At 48.9% G+C, this 19,117-nt stretch overlaps 2 protein-coding genes across 2 annotated transcripts in view; both read left to right on the top strand.

Annotated features, from left to right (window-relative positions):
- The window catches only part of LOC140729808 (zonadhesin-like), a 6,090-nt gene extending 5,133 nt beyond the window's left edge, over positions 1 to 957 (top strand). The window contains exon 4 of the mRNA XM_073050020.1: positions 852 to 957. Coding sequence (XP_072906121.1) covers positions 852 to 957 — 106 coding nt within the window. The remainder of the gene's footprint in view (positions 1 to 851) is intronic.
- A 951-nt stretch (positions 958 to 1,908) lies between these two features.
- LOC140729807 (zonadhesin-like) overlaps positions 1,909 to 19,117 on the top strand; it is an 80,892-nt gene continuing 63,683 nt past the window's right edge. The window contains exons 1-7 of the mRNA XM_073050019.1: positions 1,909 to 1,961; positions 4,278 to 4,447; positions 7,051 to 7,250; positions 9,527 to 9,668; positions 12,010 to 12,257; positions 15,559 to 15,736; positions 18,280 to 18,388. Of these exons, the coding sequence (XP_072906120.1) occupies positions 1,909 to 1,961; positions 4,278 to 4,447; positions 7,051 to 7,250; positions 9,527 to 9,668; positions 12,010 to 12,257; positions 15,559 to 15,736; positions 18,280 to 18,388 (1,100 nt within the window). The remainder of the gene's footprint in view (positions 1,962 to 4,277; positions 4,448 to 7,050; positions 7,251 to 9,526; positions 9,669 to 12,009; positions 12,258 to 15,558; positions 15,737 to 18,279; positions 18,389 to 19,117) is intronic.

Genomic DNA, 19,117 nt, shown 5'->3' with positions numbered 1-19,117 from the left:
CGAACCAGTAGTTTGCAAGGATGTGCCATAATATGGACCCCAGAGATTTCCAAAGGAGGTGGGGAATGGTGTCCCAGTGAGTTTGGGAGTGTGGGGAACCTGTTCTTTGTGTGTCAGAGGATCGGAGACCAGATGCTCCAGCGTGTCCTGCCTGGCACTGTAGCGTAGTGGTTAGCGCAACGGTCTACTGTACCAGTGACCCAGGTTCAATTCCCGTTGCTGCCTGTAGAGAGTTTGTACATCCCCCCGTCACCTCGTGTGTTTCCTCCAGGTGCACCAGTTTCACCCACAGTCCAGTTGGTAGGTCAGTTGGTCATTGTAAATTGTCCCGTGATTAGGCTGAGATTAAATGGGGGGGGGGGGGGGGGGGGATTGCCGGTGGTGGGGCTCGAAGGGTCAGAATGGTCCATTCCACGCTGTGTCCCAATAAAATAAAAGCTTAAAACTAAAAATAAATGTAAAATAATAAATGGCAGTTAGCGTGACGCGATTACGGCTCAGGCGTGGTAGTTCAGAGGTCAATCCCAGCATCCTCTATAAGGAATCTCTGTACGTCTGCTCTGTGACCACGTGGGTTTTCTCTGGGTCCTCCAGTGTCCTCTCGCATGTTCAAAGGTGTACGTGTTCGCAGATTAATTGGCCACATGGGTGCAATTGGGTGGCACAGACTCGCTGGGCTGGGAGGGCTGTGGACTGTGCTGTGTTTCTAAATTAAATTCATTAAAATTAAAAAACCAATTCCTCCCAAGATAGAACCACCCAGCAGTTGACAAACCAGGCACGTCCGTTCCTGAAATCAGCCCACAACCAGGTCTGGCCATCAGTAACACAAGTCCCTCTCTGTGTTCCAGGTGTCGATCGATCGACCCTATTCCGTGCAAGGACGAGATCTACGACAAGGTGATCGGGTCTGACCAGTGTGGTCTCATTACTGACCCAAAGGGACCATTCAGGTAATGGGAGCAAACGTCAGTCAGGGATAATTGCTTCTGCCGTGCACGTAACCAGGAATCTCTCCGGGATGGTGTCCAGGATTGTGTCAGTTTCTCAAGGATTGTCCGAGGGTCTTGGGGATGGTCTAAAGGGCTCACTGATTGTACAAGGGTCTCCATGACGGTTTCAGTATTTTGAATATTGTTTCAGAGTCTCAGGAATTACCTGAGGACCACTGTGACAGTGTAAGGATCTCAGGAATTGTTTCAGGGTCTCGGAAATTGTGTGCAGGTCTCAGGCGTGGTCCAGAGGTCTCACGGATGGCCTGAAGGAGCCAGTGATGATCGAAGGGTGTCTGGGATGGTCTACAAAATTCAAGGATGTTCGGGGTAGTCTGGGGGTCTCAGAGATCATCCGTGGTTCCCAGGAATTGTATTGGAGTATCAGGGATGGTCTGGGATTGTCACGGGCAGTCTGAGTACGTCCGATGACGTTAGACATGGGCGGACATTCTTAGCTCTGAGGGCTAACACCGGCTGAACCAAGGGTTGAATGTAGTTGGAGACTCTAGTAGGACTAATCTAAGGAAAATCCAATGGTGTTTCAAGGTGACATGAGCCCTCTTCCTGCACAACCCAGATACTGCTGCATTGTTTTGGCTGATTCACAGCTCACTTTATCCTTGTGATGCTGAGATAGATCTGAGGTTGTGCTGGGATACAAGCTGGGATCATCGGGCATTTCGAGTCTTTCAACACCACACACTCTCGCCCGGGTAACCCAGCCAGGCCCCGGCTGGTGTCCACCCAGCACTGGTCCACGGGTCACACCTCCTGACCCACGGCCACCTGCAGCCTCTGTGACGGTCCTGATGGCTCTTTTCTTTACAGTCCCCATAATGCCGAGCAGAGAGTGGGTTCTGCAGAGCGAGCAGCCAGCAAAACCTCAACACTCCCACCCCTATAGGCTCGCATCATGAATGGCGTTAAGCCACATTCGCGATTCATCAGCCCCTGCCCCATTAACCAGTACTGTCCTTTAGCCATTGATTGGAACCCATCTGATCACTGAGCACGTTTTCCCGTTAACGTAACACATACGGTAGACCAGTACAGCACAAGGACAGGCTGTTCGGCCCATCATGTTGGTGTGGCTCACGATGTCAATTTGAACTAATTCCATCTGCCTGTTCACATTCCATATCCCTCCATTCTCTGCCTGTTCGTGTGCCTGTCTCCATAACCACAATTGTTCTTGGGCAAATTTTTCCACAGAAGTGGTTTGCCATCACCCAAACTGATTATTGTTGTTTTGTTCGTGGGAGCTTACTGTGCAAAGCTTTGACTGCTGGCTGTTCTACAACAACGATTAGCTGTAAGGCAGTTTGGGATACTTCAAGATGTATTCATTCATATGGGCCGTGACATATGATGTGGGCCACCATGGTCTTACCGTGACCACAATTGCTCTTGGCAAATTTTTCTACAGACGTGTGAAACCCCCTTTTTACTGGGTGTCTAGAGATGCAGCTCGCTGGATTAAGCAGTGAGAAAACCAACTTTCTCAAACTCCGTACATCTAGGGTTGGTATAACTTGGGTCCCACCAAACCCCAGAAGCTGGGGTGTCTCGACCACTCGAACCCCGATTGTGCGAATAGTCTGTAAATACCACCCCCACACAATTAAATGTCTGGAAGGAATAACAGATCGTACATCACATACAAATATAAAGGAAGTATATTTACAAATCTCAGACTTATCAAACAGTTAGTAGGAAAAAGGAAAAAAAAATATATAAAAGGGGCCTGTTCCTGTTAACCCAGTCCAAATGTGCACGCAGGTTGGAACTCAGCTTGATATCGTCTGTAACTCACACGCTGGACCCTCAGTCTGCGTGAAAGCACTCACCATCTTCTTATGTTTCTTGAAATCCATCTTGATCGAACAAGCTCCCCCATGGTAGTATTGGTCCTTCCTCCTCGGAGCCATTCACCTGCACAAAGCACCTTGTGCAAAGTGATGGCATCCTCGGCCAACTTCCCTCTTGTCCTCTCCCAGCCCCAGCCAAAAAGACCTCGGCCCACACCAGTGTCCCTCACAAAAAACCTCTGCACCCAGCGTTCTCCAGACCTTCTCCCAATTCCACCATCCTGACTGGCTGACACAACATTGCTAAACTGAACAACGTAGCCCCTTATCTTTAGCTCAAACCCAAACATGCTAAAAGCAGAACAGACAGCTCTTACAGAACTGTTAAAACGAAATACCTACAGTATAGCAGTAAAAACCTTAACTAGGGCATTACAAGTGGTTTGCTATTGCATTTTTCTGGGAAAGACGGGTGACCCCAGCCACTAGTAATACTCTTCAGAGATTGTCTGTCTGGTGTCAGTGATCACATAACCAGGATTGTGATCTGCACCGGCTGCTTGTACGATCATCCACCACCTGTTCCCATGGATTCACATGACCCTGAATGGTGGGGGGGAGATAATCAGGTGTTACACCTTGCCCAAGGGTGACTTGCAGGCTTGAAGGATATCCCTCCATCTTCCTCACATCCATGTGCCTATCTAAACGTCTCTGAAAAGCCCCTGATGTATTTGCCTCTATCACCATACCAGGCAGCACATTCCAGACATCCACCACTCTGAGTAAAAAACCACCCCTCACATCCCTCTTGAACTTACCCCCTCTCACCTCCAACGTATTAGACATTTTTACCCAGGGAAAAAGATACTCCCGCTGGCGTTTGGGGCAGCAGTGAAGGTCCCCCATCTCTGGCGGTGTTCATGGCTTCCTTCATCGTGTCAGTGGCTTCCTCTCGGTTTTCACCACTGTCAGTCACGCAAATCCCAGGTGGAGACTCAGGAATACTGTCACACTCAGATGTAGGAGGATTCTTCATTGTTATTTCTGTAACAGTTGTGTTTCACCTGTCAGGGTTGTCAGCCCTGAGCTGAACCCCCGAACCTGGAGGACTGGAAGGCTAGTGGACAACTTTTAGTCTGGCCTCTACCCTTTGACCTGTTTGGCATGGGTGACTCTACCAAGATGCAAAGCATAAAGCCCTGACTCGAGCCAACATGGCTCTCCGGGTCACTGAGGCACGCAAACCTCCAAATCATATGACAACTCTGTGGTCTTCTTGGAGGTCATGACAGCACGTGCCCTGTGAACCAGGCAGCATCCTGGTAAACCTCTCCTGCAGCCTCTCCAAAGCCGGAATATCCTTCCTAGAATGGGGCGACCAGAACTCTATGCACCCTGACCTCCTGAGCTCCCCCAGCGTTTTATGTGTTTCTGGGATGAGCCTGGGATAAAAGTTTGTTCTGTTTTGCAGAGACTGTATCCATGTTGTGGATCCCAAACCCTACTTTGACAGCTGTGTGTATGACCTGTGCCAGTTCCAGGGGCTCCAAGGCCCTCTCTGTGACCAGCTGCAAGCCTACACAGACGCTTGCCAATCCGCAGGGGCGACCGTGCACAACTGGCGAACAGTCGGCTTCTGTGGTAAGTCAACGTCGAGTTCGTTATCGTACGTGTTTGCACAGGTGCTGTGAAAACATTACATAGCCACATCGCAGCAGATACACAAGGTCCACTTACAAAAATGTTCAATGTAAGTTTTGCAAGAATCAGAAAGTTTAAATCATTGACATATGTCATGATATTTGTTGTTCTGCAGCAGCAGCACAGTGCAATACATAAAAATTACTATAACATTATAATAAGAATATATATTAGTACTATATATAGTTCTATATAGTAGTTACATATATAAACTATATATATATAAATAAAATACAATGTAAAAGTGTTAGGCAAACTATAATAGTAATGATTTTATGTATTGCACTGTACTGCTGCTCCTAAAAAAAATAATATTATGACATATGTGAGTGATGATAAACCTGATTCTGATATGAGTCTCTATTGTGGACTGAGAGTGGGAAGGGGGCAGGGAGAGGGGAATCATGTTTTGGAAAAGGGGAAGGGAGAGGGGAGGAATCAGGAAGCACCAGAGATACATTCTGTAATGATCAATGAAACACTTGTTCGGAATCAAGTGGCCTTGCCTGGTGTCTGCTCCAGGAACCGTGTCATCTACAAGTGGACTAACCATGTCATCCTCATTGTCGTCCAAATCATTAAATTAAACGATCAACTGCATTGAACCCACCACCGATTCCTGTGGCACATTTGGAATTAGAATTGGTTTATTGTCACCTGTACTGCGATACAGTGATAGCCCTGTCTTGCATGCTGTTCGTACAGATCGGATCATTACACAGTGCATTGCGGTAGAACAAGGGAAAACAATAACAACACAGAATAAAGGGTAACAGCTACAGAGAGAGTGCAGTGCACGTAGACGATAAGTTACAAAATCACAACAAGATAGATTGTGAGGTCAAGAGGCCAAAAAAAGCTCAACCAAATAAGGTGCAAGATCATAACGAGGTAGATTGTGAAGTCAAGAGTCTGCTTGCTACAGGCTTCCAGTCTGAATGAAAGCCCCCCATTACCACCCACTGTCTGTGACAATCAAGCCAACGTTACGTCCACTTGTCTAGCTTACACTGGGTCCATTCAATCTAACTTTTAGGATGAGCGTACCATGTGGTACCCTTGCCAAAGTCTTTATAGACAACTTCTACCACCCTTCCCTCATCCATCCTCTTGGTCACCTTGATATTAGTATTGGTTTATTATTGCCACATGTACCAAGATACAGTGGAACCCTTGTGTATACAGATTGAATCGTTACACAGTGCATTGAGGTAGAACAATAACTATGCAAAATAAAGTGCAACAGTTACGGAGAAAGTGCAGGTAAATGATGAGGTGCAAGATCATATCGAGGAAGATTGTGAGGTCAAGAGTCCAAAATACCTATATTGTACCTGCCTCCACCACCCCTGGCAGCACATTCCAGGTAAAAATAAATAAATAGCCCCACACATTTCCTTTGAACTTACCCAGTACATTGCGGGTTAAGTCCTCCCCGCCATTGAGTGCATCTACATGAAACACTGTTGTAGGAAAGCAACGTCCATCATCAGTGATCCCCACCGACCAGGACATCTTCTCACTGCTGCCATTAGGAAGATGGTACAAGAGCCTCAGGACTCGCACCACCAGGTTCAGGGACAGTTACTACCCCTCAACCATCAGGTTCTTGAACCAGAAGGGATAACTTCACTCAACTTCACTCGCCCCATCACTGAACTGTTCCCACAACCTATGGACTCACTTTCAAGGACTCTTTATCTCATGTTCTCCATATTTATTGCTTTTATATATATATTTATTATTATTATTATTACTTCTTTCCTTTAGTATTTGCAGAGTTTGTTTTATGCACTCTTGTTGAATACCCTAGTTGAGCAGTCTTCCATTGATTCTGTTATGGTTATTATTCTATAGATTTATTGACTATTTGTTGAAACAAAAATGTATGTGTGTGTGTATGTACTTCGATAACAAATTTACTCTAAATTTGAACTCTAACCTTAAATTTTGACCCTGGGATAAGGATACCGGATGTCTACTCTACTCTGTGCCTCTCCTAACCCAATAAGCTGCTATCTGATCTCCTCTCAGCCTCCACCACTCCAGAGAAAACAACAAAAAGTCCATCCAATGTCTCATTATCGTTCATGCCCTCTCATCAGCATCCTGGTAAAATTCTTCTTGTCTCTCTCCAAAGCCTTTGCAAGGTCTACACAACCTCTCCTTGTAATTCACATGCCAAGTCCAACCAACGTCCTGGTAAATGTTCATATATCTTTCTTACCACCTCTAAAATGCCCCTATTTTCTCTGCCTCCCCTGGCAGTGCACCCACCACCCTCCGTGTAAAAAATAATTTACCACACACCTCTTTGGAACTCATCTCTTTCACATAAAGTCTTAGACATTCTGACCCTGGGAAAAAGATATTGGCTGTCTACTCTCTCTATGCCTCTCATTGTCTTACTGGTGAGAAACAACTTTCCACAGCAAATCTGCACTGCCTGGCTCTAATCAGCCCTTGCCTTCGCAGATGCATGTAGGTCTTTAGCTCTCTGTACCTCCTGCTTCAGGAACTGACCGCGTTCTGTTCTGTCTCAGATCCGTACTGCCCGCCCAACTCACACTACGATCTCTGCGTCAGCCTGTGCCCTGCGACCTGCATCCAGCCCGGCGGGGGCAGGTGCTCGAGCAAGTGCATAGAGGGGTGCGCGTGCAACCCAGGGTACGTCCTCAGTGACAGCGAGTGCGTCCCTCTCTCTGACTGTGGCTGCACCGACCAGCAGGGCGACTATCACGTGGTGAGTAGCTTTATCAGTACAGCTGAAACCACCCCCCACCCCACCCCCGCACTGCGTCACTGAGGTGAGAGACATCTCCAAGTCCCTCCTCATCCAGAGGCAAGGTTCTAGCATAGACAGAAGATTGGCAGACTAGCAGAAATCTGAGGGTGCGGGTAAAAGGAGCCTTTCAAGATGGCTGTGGCATATAGAGGTGCCCTCACTTGGAGTATTGTGAGCAGTTTTGGGCCCCTTATCTAAGAAAGGATGTGTTGAAACAGGAGAGGGTTCAAAGGAAAATGATTCTGGGATTGGAAGGCTTATCACTTGAGGAGCGTTTGATGTCTCTGGGGCTTGACTCATCGGAATTCAGAACAATGAGGGGCGACATTGAAACCTATCGAATGTTGAAAGGCCTCGATAGAGTGTATGTTGAGAGGAGGTTTCCGATGGTGGAGTGTCTAAGACCAGAGGGTGCAGAGGTCTTTATGTATATTTAAGGCAGAGGTTTATTGATTTTTGATTAGTCAGGACATGAAGGGATACGGGGAAAAGGCAGGAGACTGGGGCTGAGAGGGAAAATGGATCAGCCATGATGAAATGGTGGAACAGACTCGATGGGCCAAATGGCCTGATTCTGCTGCTGTATCTTATGGCCTCATCTGATTGAAGGAACCCATGATGTTGCGGCCAGGATAGCAGGAGAGAACAAGTGGCAAGTGGTGTCAAGGAAGCAAGGAGACTGCAGGGAACTTGGATGCACTAGGGAAGTGGCAGATGGAATCCAGTGTGGGAGGTGCAGGGCTGTGTACTTTGGGTAGAAGAACAAAGGTGAAAACTATTTCCTAAATGGGTTGAAAATGCAGAAATTGGATATGCCAAAAGACATGGGAGACCATGCTCAGCCTTCCCTTAAGGTCAACTTGCAGGTCAAGTCAGTAGTAAGGAAAGTAAATGCTTTCTTTTTGAGAAGACTAGAATATAAACAAGGATGGACTTCCAAGGCTTTATGAGGCACTGGTCAGGTTGCATTTGGAATATTGGGGGCAATTTTGGGCCCCTTATCTCAGACAAGATGAGCCGGCCGGGAGGTTTGCAAAATTATCTTGGAAATGAAAGGGTTAATGTGCGAGCTGGGTTTGATGTCCCTGGGTCTCTGCCCGGTGGAGTTCAGAAGGATAAGGCAGGAAACTCGTCAACTCGTCTTGGATACTGGCAAGTCTGGGTAGAGTGGATGTTTCTGCCAGTGGGAGAGTCTAGGGCCAGAGGGCACAGCCTCAGAATAGAGGGATGCCGTGGAATTTGTTGCCCCAGGTGACTGTGGAGGCCAAGTCATTGTGTATATTTAAGGCCGTGGATAGTAGCTTCCTGACAGGGTTAAGGGTTTTGAGGAAGGCGGGAGTATGGGGTTGAATGAAAAACTATCAGCCATGATTGAATAACAGAGCAGATTTGATGGGCCAAAAGGCCTAATTCTTCTCCTGTATCGGGGTGAAGGAGTCTGAGAGATCACTTGACAAGAGGCAAAGAAAGAGTGGACAGCCAACGTCTTTTTCCCAGAGCGGAAAGGAATGGCCACCACCAGAAGACACCTCTTAAGGTGCTCCCAACGTTTATTTGGACCCCCCCCCCCAGGTTGGAAACCCCTGGAGGCTGTCTGTAGGAAAGTCTAGAGGAGATGCCAGAGGTAGTTTTCTCTTTACACAGAGTGGTGGAGTGCGTGGAATGCACTACTGGGGGTGGTAGTGGAGTCTGATATGTTTCAGAGACTCCGAGATAGGCGCGTGGGAGAAAGAAAAATGGAGGGTTGTGGACTGGGGAGGAGGGAAGAGTTAGATTGATTGTGGAGTAGGGTAAAAGGGTGGTACAGCACGATGGGCTGAAGGGCCTGTACTGAGCTGTAAAGCTCGATGTTCTATGTCACCCCTTTCATGTGCTTGATCTTCCTGGTTGTTTTAGCCCTGAACCATTCTATGTGGAGGACAATGGAATCCGATCTCCCAATCAACATTCCACCTCTTATAGTGATGGGACAGGCTTCAAAATCTTTCTCCCTCTTCCCCTCTGGGTGCTGGAGGATGGGACACTACCTGGGATTGCCTGGCCATGATGCCTTCTGCAGTCGAAGAGCTGGTGCATGCTCACCGTCCTGTGGGGTGGGGGGTGGGGTATGCACGCCTATGGGTGCAGAGGCTCGCGGGGGCGCAGAGGGGTGGGAGACAGGAGGGGCTGATTGGGAGGGGTGAACAGCAGGAGCGATGAGTGAGAAAGGTCTCTCTCCAACCACTCATCCCTAGGTCAACGAGTCCTGGTACTTGCCCGGATGTTCAGAAGTCTGCACCTGCGTCAGCCCCAAACACCTGGAATGTCAGGAAACCAAGTGCTCAGATTCGGAACAGTGCGGTCTGCAGGATGGGGTCTACGGCTGTCATCCCAAAGGTGAGCACCTTCCAGGAATACGGGCACGGGGCTGGGATTCTGGGAGTCTACATGATGGGGATTTGGGGAACGTGGACAAGGAACTGGGGAATTTAACCACACGGCTTGGATCAAAATTCTGGGAATGTGGATACAGATGTGGGATTGTGAACAGAGTGGGAAAGGAGTCACGGAGACGGGGAACATGGGCACGGCTCGGGAACGTGGGCGTGGATATGGGAATGTAAATGGAAGGGGAAAGCGGATGTGGGGGTGGGAACGGATAAGGCTGGGAATGTGAAGGAAGGTTTGGGGGATGTGGACGCGAGTTGGAGCATGGATACGGATCTGAGAACATGGGCACAGAGCTGGGGAACAGGAGAAAAGCTCCGGGAATGTGGAGGGAGAACCGGAGAGGGGAACAAGTCCTGGAACAACTCAGCCACAGCAAAGTGCAATGCCAGGGCCAGACTTGAGGGACCATGTTTCCTTCTGCTCTGAGGCACGGTGGGTAACTGGTGGTGGGAGGGGAAGAGAATGCAGATGTTGAGGGAATGGCATTGGGCAAAGACCAATGCAGAAGCAAGGGAGATTGCCTCCCCCCAACCCCCAACCCACAGATCCAGTAGAATCAGAAAGAGATTTATTATTGCTGGCAGACTGACCATAAGACATTGGAGCAGAATTAGGCCATTCAGTCCATCGACGATGCTCCACCATTTGATAATAACTGATCCACTTCCTTCTCAACCCAAACTCCCATCTTCTCCATGTAATCTTTCACGCCCTGACTAAACAGAAAGCTATCAACCTCGACTTTAAATACACTCAATGATTTGCCCGCCACAGCCGCCTGTGTCTACGAATACCACAGATTCACCACTCTCTGGCTAAAGAAACTCCTCCCGTTCTAAATGAGTGTCCCTCTATTCTGAGGCTGTGCCCTCTGGTCCTAGGCTCCCCCACCATAGGAAACATTCTCTCCACATCCACCCTATCTAGGCCTTCCAACATTCAATAATTTTCAGTGAGATCCCACCTCATTGTTCTGAATTCCAGTGAGCAGAGGCCCAGAGCCATCAAACGCTCCTCATATGATAAGCCTTTCATTCCTAGAATCATTTTTGTGAACCATTTTGAACCCTCTCCAATGTCAACGTGTCCTTTCTTAAGATGAGGGGGATTTGTCTTATAGAAGGAATATGCTGTCGAATTTGTTGGTTTGCGGCAGCAGGAGAGTGCAAGACATAAAAAAATACTGTAAGTTACAAAAAGATATAAATGGTGCCGAAGACGATTAATGAGGTAGTGTTCATGGGCTTGTGGAACATTCAGACATCTTATGGTGGAAGTGAAGAAGCTCTTCCTAAAACGCTGAGGTAAGTCTGCAGGCGCCTTTCCTTCCTCCTGATCGTACCGGCAAGAGAAGGGCACGTCCCGGGTGGTGAGGATCTTTCATGATGGATGCCACCGGCATGAGTTACCCCCCCCTCCCCACCCCCTGAAGGTGTCCTTGATGATGAGGAGTCCATGATGGGTCTGCCTCTTGCTCTTGGAGCCGCCATGCCGGGCCGTGCTAAACGGGAAAATAAAAAGTACCGAGGAAGTAGCAAGCTGCCATGTATGGGTAGCCTCCAACCTGCTGGCATGAACGTCGATTTCTCAATCTTCCAGTTCTCCGTTGTTCCCCCCCATCTCCTTCACCACTCCCCATTCCCATTTCCCTCTCTCACCTGATCTCCTTACCTGCCCATCACCTCTGGTGCTCTTCCCCCTTCCCTCTCCTATCAGATTCCCCCTTCTCCAGCCCTTTATCTCTTTCACCAATTGACTTCCCAGCTCTTTACGTCACCCCCCCCCCACCCCCGGTTTCATCTATCACCTACCACCTTGTACTTCTTTCTCCCTTCCCCCACCTTCTTACTCTGACCTCGTCTTGTTTTTTCCAGTCCTGATGAAGGGTCTCGGCCCACAACATCGACTGTTTACTCTTTTCCATGGATGCTGCCTGGCCTGCTGAGTTCCTCCAGCATTTTGTGCGTGTTACTTTGATTTCCAGCATCTGCAGATTTTCTCTTGTTAGTGAGGTAGAGTTCATGGATTCAATGTCTGTCCAGAAATTGGATGGCAGAAGGGAAGAAACCATTCCTTCAAAGCTGAGTTTGTGCCTTCAGTACCTCCTTCCTGATGGGAGCAATGAGAAGAGGGCATGTCCTAGGTGATGGGTCCTTAATGATGGACGGCACCTATCTGAGGCATGGCTCCTTTAGTGACAAACCAAATCTCCTCAAAATCCTAATGATTGTATTTATGGCGTTGGCTTTTGGGTGGACTGACTCCGTGTTCTGACGCTTCGTTGCAGGCCAGGAGATGTGCTCCGCTTCTGGGGACCCTCACTACAGGACATTCGACAAGGTCTACTACGACTTCATGGGCAATTGTACCTACACCTTCTCCAAGCCCTGCAGCCCCATCCCAGACCTGCCACACTTCAACGTGGAAACCAGCAATGAGCACCGGGGGAGGAACACCCGGGTCTCCTACGTCAAAGCTGTCCACGTGGAGGTCTACGACTACCGCGTCACCCTGGCAAAGGGACGACGGGTCATCGTGAGTATTGTCATGATCCCCCTGAGCGCCAGCCGTTCTTCTCCCCCCAGATCTCCGTACCTCCCTTTTTGCCTTTGGATCCTCCTCTGAAAGGCCTAGTGCCACTCGTTCCTCACTCTCGCCGCCCTCTGTGAAGGAGCTCCCCCTCAGGTTTCCCTTAAAGATCTCACCTTTCGCCCTAAACCCGTGACCTCTAGTTTTAGTTTCATATGGAGGAAACCCACGTGGTCATGGGGAGAACGTACAAACTCTTTACAGGCAGTGACAGGAATTGAACCCGGGTCACTGGTACTGTAAAGTGTTGTGCTAACCCCTATACTATGGTACCGCCGTCTTAACAAGAGCTTGAATCACCAAGGTGGACAAGACAATGAATTTGAATTGACTTTATTTCTTACATCCTTCACATACATGAGGAGTAAAAATCTTTACGCTATGTCTCCATCCAAATGTGCCATGTGCAATCATAGTAATTAATATATAATAAATAGAACAGTCAATGTAATATAGAGTACCCTCAAATCAGCTTGAGTTCATCAGTCTGATGGCCTAGTGAAAGAAGCTGTCCTGAAGCCTGTTGGTCCTGGCTTTAATGCTGCGGTACTGCTTCCCGGATGGTAGCAGCTAGAATAGGTTGTGGTTGGGGTGACTCAAGTCCCCAATGATCTTTCGGGCCCTTTTTACACACCTGTCCTTGTAAATGTCCTGAATCATGGGAAGTTCACAACTACAGATGTGCTGGGCTGTCCGCACCACTCTCTGCAGAGTCCTGCGATTAAGGGAGGTACAGTTCCCATACCAGGCAATAATGCAGTCGGTCAGGATGCTCTCGATTGTGCCCCTGTAGAAAGTTCTGAGGATTTGGGGGCCTATACCAAACTTCCTCAACCGTCTGAGGTGAAAGAGGCGCTGTTGTGCCTTTTTCACCACACAGCTGGTGTGTACAGTCCACGTGAGATCCTCGGTGATGTTTATGCCGAAGAAGTTAAAGCTGTTCACCCTCTCAACCCCAGATCCATTGATGTCAATAGGAGTTAGTCCGTCTCCATTCCTCATGTAATCCACAATCAGCTCCTTTGTTTTGTGATATTGAGGGAGAGGTTGTTTTCTTGACACCACTGTGTCAGAGAGATGACTTCTTCCCTGTTGGCTGCCTCATTATTGTTTGAGATAAGGCCAATCAATGTAGTGTTGTCAGCAAATTTAATTAACAGATTGGAGCTGTGGGTGTTGACACAGTCAGGGGTATACAGAGAGTAAAGGAGGGGACTCAGTACGCAGACCTGAGGGACTCCTGTGTTGAGGGTCAGAGGGGCTGAGTTGAGGGAGCCCACTCTTACCACCTGCCGGCGATCTGACAGGAAGTCCAGGATCCAGCTCCACAAGGCAGGGTGAAGGCCGAGGTCTCTGAGCTTCCTGTTGAGCCTGGATAGAACTATGGTGGTGAATGCTAAACTGTAGTCCAAGAACTGCATTCTCACATAAGCATCCTTCTTCTCCAGAAGGTATGTAGAGCAGTGGCTATTGTGTTGTCTTTCGATTGGTTGTGTCGATAGGTGAATTGTAAGGGGTCCAGTTTGGGTGGTAACAAGCTGCAGATGTAATCCTTGATCAGCCTCCCAAAGCATTTGCTTATTATTGAGGTGAGTGCAACAGGACACCAGTCGTTCAGGCATGTTACCTTGGTCTTCTCCGGACGATGGTGGATGTTTTGAAGCAGGAGGGCACTCTACAGTGGGAGAGGGAGAGATTAAAAATGTCTGGAAACACCTGCCAGTTGAGCTGCGCACATCCTGAGTACTCACCTTGGGATGCCATCCGGTCCCGCAGCTTTGTGACTGTCCAGTTGTTGGAAACATCTGTGTACCTCAGTCTCAGAGATGACCAGGTTGCAGGCTGTAACAGTGGCTTTCCTCAGAGGCTCAGAGTTAGCGACATCGAACCCGGCATAAAAGTGATTGAGCTCATCTGGGAGGGAGGCTGCGATGTTGGCGGCACCACGACGTTTGGCTTTGAAGTCTACGATGGTATGCAACCCCCGCCACAAATCACATGTGCTATTCATTGGGAATCCTGACTCAATCTTCTCCCTATATTGGTGTTTCGCAGCTGTGGTGAACTACATATACCTGTCTGGACACGTCCCCCCCTGCTGACTGCTCCTGTGGCTCCTCCCACAGACTCCGGTATAAAGGCGGTTGGAGGCACTGCTCCCCCCCCCCCCCCAGTCTCTAGGATGGTAGAAATGAGAAGAGGGCATGTCCCAGATGATGAGGGTCCTTATTACGGATGCCACCTGTTTGAGAAAGACATTCTCGAGAGTGGGAGGGTTGTACTCATGAGGGAACTGGCAGGGTAAACATCCCTCTGCAGCCTCCTACACATTGGAGCTGTCTTGCCACCGGTCAACTCGGTACACCTGTAGATATTTGCTAGTCTCTGGTAACGTACCAAATCTCCTCAAGTTCCTAATGAGGAGCTGGCAAGTGGGGTTCGTGTTGATGGCTGGCACGGAGGAGCTGGCCGAAGGGAGTGTTCCCCTGCTGTCTGATGCCACGAACCTCCCTGCTTCCCCGATGAGCTAGTTACGGTCAAACCGGCAGGTGACAGGTGAACCAAGATGAGGTGGCTGGTCAGTCTATGGCACTGTTCATACACACCATTTCACTACAGTACTCTGCAGACATTCTCAAGCACACATTTATATAGCTAGGGTGCTCACTCCTGTAGTCATTCCATTGTACAGATGCCCCCCTCCCCATAAAATACAAAACTCCTGACATACGTGAGGGATGATAAACCTGATTCTGATCTGGGTCTCTCTTGTGGACTGAGAGTGGGAAGGGGGCAGGGAGAGGGGAATCATGGTTGGGAAAAGGGGAAGGGAGAGGGGAGGGAAAAGGAGGCACCAGAGAGACATTCTGTAATGATCAATAAACCAGTTGTATGGAATCGAATGACCTTGCCTGGTGTCTCAGGACTGGGTGTGTCTGCACCCTCACCCCCTCCGCTCCTGGCACTCCTTCTCTGCCACCTGTACCACACCTCTCCTGCAGTGCTCAACCCTCACCATTCCCTACATCCTTTGCTCCTGCCGGATTTACAAGCTCGCTCTCCGCTCCACGTTGATATGTAAGAGCCCAAGACACTTTCATGGTACTGTTCACTCTCTGAGAGGGAGCATTGGCTGTAGCTCCCTCTACGGAAGCTGCCCGACCTGCTGCGTGTTCCAGCCTTTCCCTGTCTTGAAATCTAATGGTGTTCTTTCAACCCTGACCGCCCCCCCCCCCAACTCCTACAGGTGGATGGGAAGTTGGTGAACCCCCCCATCTTCCTGGAAGGCCGGCTGCAGATCCGCATCAGTGGGGGCTACATCTCGCTGGAGACCGCGTTCGGCCTGAGGGTGCGCTACAACGGGAACCACCGTGTTGACGTCACCGTCCCATCATCCTACGCGGGACACCTCTGCGGTCTCTGTGGTAAGCTTCATGGGCAAACGTTCCCTCCCACCTGCCGCTTTGCCGAAGGGTTAAATCATAACAGTTCAAAATCAAAGTTCAGAATACATGGCACCACATACAACCCTGAAATTCTTTATGGTCTTACTGTCAAAAGACCATAAGAAATTGGAGCATAATTAGACCATTGACTCTGCTCTTCCATTCCATCATGGCTGATTTATTATCTCTCTCAAACCCATTCTCCTGCTTTCTTCCCATAACCTCTGATGCCCTTATTAATCCGGAACCTATTAACCTCCGCTTTAAATATACACAGTAACTTGGCCCCTACAGCCATCTGTCACAATGAATTCCTAATTTCTTCACTGTCTGGCTAAGATAGTTGCTCCTTTCCTCTCTTTTAAATGGAGATCCCTCTGTTCTGAGACTGTGCGCTCTGGTTCCAGACTCCTCCACTATGGGAAATATCTTCTCCACATCCACTCTGTCCAGGCTTTTCAATATATTTCAGGTTTCAAGGAAATCCCCCTTCATTCTTCAAAACTCCCAGAAGTACAGACCTAGAGCCATCAAATGCTCCTCATACATTAACCCTTTCATTCCCGGGGTTATACTCGTGAACCTCCTCTGAAGCCTCTCCAGTTTCAGCACATCCTTTCTTGGATGAGAGGCCCAGAACTGTTCACAGTACTCCAAGTGAGGCCTCAGTAGTGCTTTATAAAACCTCAAAACTACATCCTATCACAAGTCCTGGTTTTGCGACCACTGACACCAGGCAGGCCATCTCTGAAGAGTATTGGTAATGGCTGGGGGTCACGAATTTCTGGGATCCTTCTCATAAACTTCTCTAATGCCGGCACATCCTAAGAGGCCAAAAGCAGGGATGCAAGGCTGAGGCTTTATAAGACACTGGTGAGGCCTCACTTGGAGTACTGTGAGCAGGCTTGGAAACCTTATTTAAGAAAGGATGTGCTGACATTGGAGAGGGTTCAGAGAAAGTTCGCAAGATTGACTCTGGAAATGAAAGGCTTGTTATACAAGGAGTATTTGATGGCCCTGGGCCTGTTCTCACTGGAACTTAGAATGAGAGGGGAGCTTATTGAAACCTATCAAGTATTGAAAGGCCTAGAGCCCAGGGCTCCTGACCCTTTTTATGTCATGGGTCAATACCATTAAGCAAGGGTTCTGGGGACCCCAGGTTGGGAACCCCTGGCCCAGATGGAGGATGTTTCCTTTGGTGGGGGAGTGTAGGACTCAGAATAGAGAGATGGCCATTTAGAACAGAGATGAGGTGGAATTTCTTTAGCCAAAAAGTGGTGAATCTGTGGAAACTTATGGCCTTATCTTATAATACTAGGAGACTGTTCAGTTCTCTATAACAGTGGGGTGGAAGCTGTCCTTGAGCCTGGTGGTATGGGCTTTCAGGATTTTGTATCCTCTGCCCGATGGGAAAGGGGAGAAGGGAGAATGTCTGGGGTGGGTGAGGTCTTTGATTAGGCTGGCTGATTTACTGAGGTAGCGGGAAGTGTAGACAGAGCCAACAGAGAGGAAACTGGTTTCTGTAATATACTGGGCTGTGTCCACAACTCTCTGTAGCTTCTTCAATTCATTATTCCCTGAAATTGGAATCGTTTTATTATTGTAACACGTACCGAGGTTCAGAGAAAAAGGTAAGCAACACGCACAGAGTGGTGGAGGTCCGGCAGCATCTTCGGAGTCTCGGGCTGAGATCCGTCTTCGGGACTGGAGAGGAAGGAGGCAGAAACGAGAATACGGAGGTGGGGGAGAGGGAGGGGTGGAGGACAATCTGGCCGGTGATAGGTGAGACCAAGAGAGAGGGAAGTTTGGCTGTGGGAGGGGTTAGCGAAGTAAGAAGCTGTGAGGTGATAGGTGGAAGAGTTGAAGGGATGAAGAAGAGGAAATCTGATAGGAGAGGAGAGTGGACAACGGGAGAAAGGGAAGGAGGAGGGGCACCAGAGAAGAGAAGGGTTGAGAGGGGAACCAGAATGGGGAATGGAAAAAAGACCGAAGATGTGGGGTGGGGTGGGAGGGGAAGAAATTCCCAGAAGTTAGAGAAATCGATACTCATGCCATCAGGTTTGGGGGCTACCCAGACAGAATATACACCATCTTTTGTGTTCACGATGAAATAGATATTGTGCATACAATCCATATGGACCAATTCGTAGTAAAGGTGCACTGAGGTCGGACGAGGTACAGCAGTGCGACCCTTTACAGTACTGGGTTCAATTCCCACCACTGCCTGTACGGAAATTGTACGTTCTCCCCGTGACCACGTGGGTTTCCTCTGGGTGCTCCGGTTTCCAAGGACGTACCGATTGGCAGATTAATTGTAAATCGTCCCGTGATTAGGCTAGGGTTATATCGGGTGGGGTGGGATTGCTGGGCGGGACGGGGTGGCTCAATAAGTAAATACAATGTCAGACTGCAGAATGAAGTGATATGAACCGCAGTGCAGGCAGACACTGAATGGATAGGACAGGTTGAAAGGTCCAAATTTCTCCCGTGGCATTTGATATCTTACCGTGCTGTGAATGCAGGGAACTACAACGGGCTCCCAGCCGATGACAAGCGCATGCCTGACGGTCAGGACGCTGACAGCTTTGAAGATCTAGGAGCCAGCTGGCTGGTGCCAGGAACCCCTACACAGTAAGTGCAGTTTTTAATTTACTTATCGCAGAACAGCCTGGCAGATGCCGCGTTTTCAAATCCAGGTCCTAATGAATCTCAGAAGCCTGCCTCCTCGTTCTGTGGATTGAAGCTCCTCCACTAGAACTGTCCGTCACCCTGAGTGAGCTCCAGGAAAATTCACAGCCAGTGATCCACCCAGTACCCTTCAGAAGCTTTCCAGCTTAATTAAGACCAGAAGATATAGGAGCAGAATTAGACCATTTGGCCCACCAAATCTGCTCCGCCATTTCATCACAGCTGATCTGTTTTCCCTCGCAGCCTCGATCACTTGCTTTCTCCCCGAATCCCTTCATGCCCTGACAAATTAAGAATGTATCAACCTCTGCCTCAAGTACTTGACCTTCTCAGCCGCCTATGGCAATGAATTCCACACATTCTACCAAAAGGAGAAGGGGCAAAGGCGGGTGACAGGCGCTTTAAAACCAGTCGCTCCGTGCAGATGGGGCTCGTCAGCCTGGATTGGCAGCTCGTCCAGGAGAAGGAAATCTCTGATCTCAAACCTCCGCTACCTTGCGGCCATACCCACTCAAGGAAAAGGCTTCGGGAGTAAACCCTGAGAGAAAAATCCAGAGCTGGAGTCCCTAAGGCAGGCCTACATCGAGTTCAACGCTGACTGGCAACTCCTGTGATGCTGCTGGTGCCAAATTGTATTGCCAGTAACCCGCCTTTGCCCCTTCTCCTGTCACT

The sequence above is a fragment of the Hemitrygon akajei genome, chromosome 6 (genome assembly GCF_048418815.1).
Source record: "Hemitrygon akajei chromosome 6, sHemAka1.3, whole genome shotgun sequence".
Classification (NCBI taxonomy): Eukaryota; Metazoa; Chordata; class Chondrichthyes; order Myliobatiformes; family Dasyatidae; genus Hemitrygon; species Hemitrygon akajei.
Note: the sequence above shows the minus strand (reverse complement) of the source record. Positions and strands in the feature narration are given on the sequence as shown.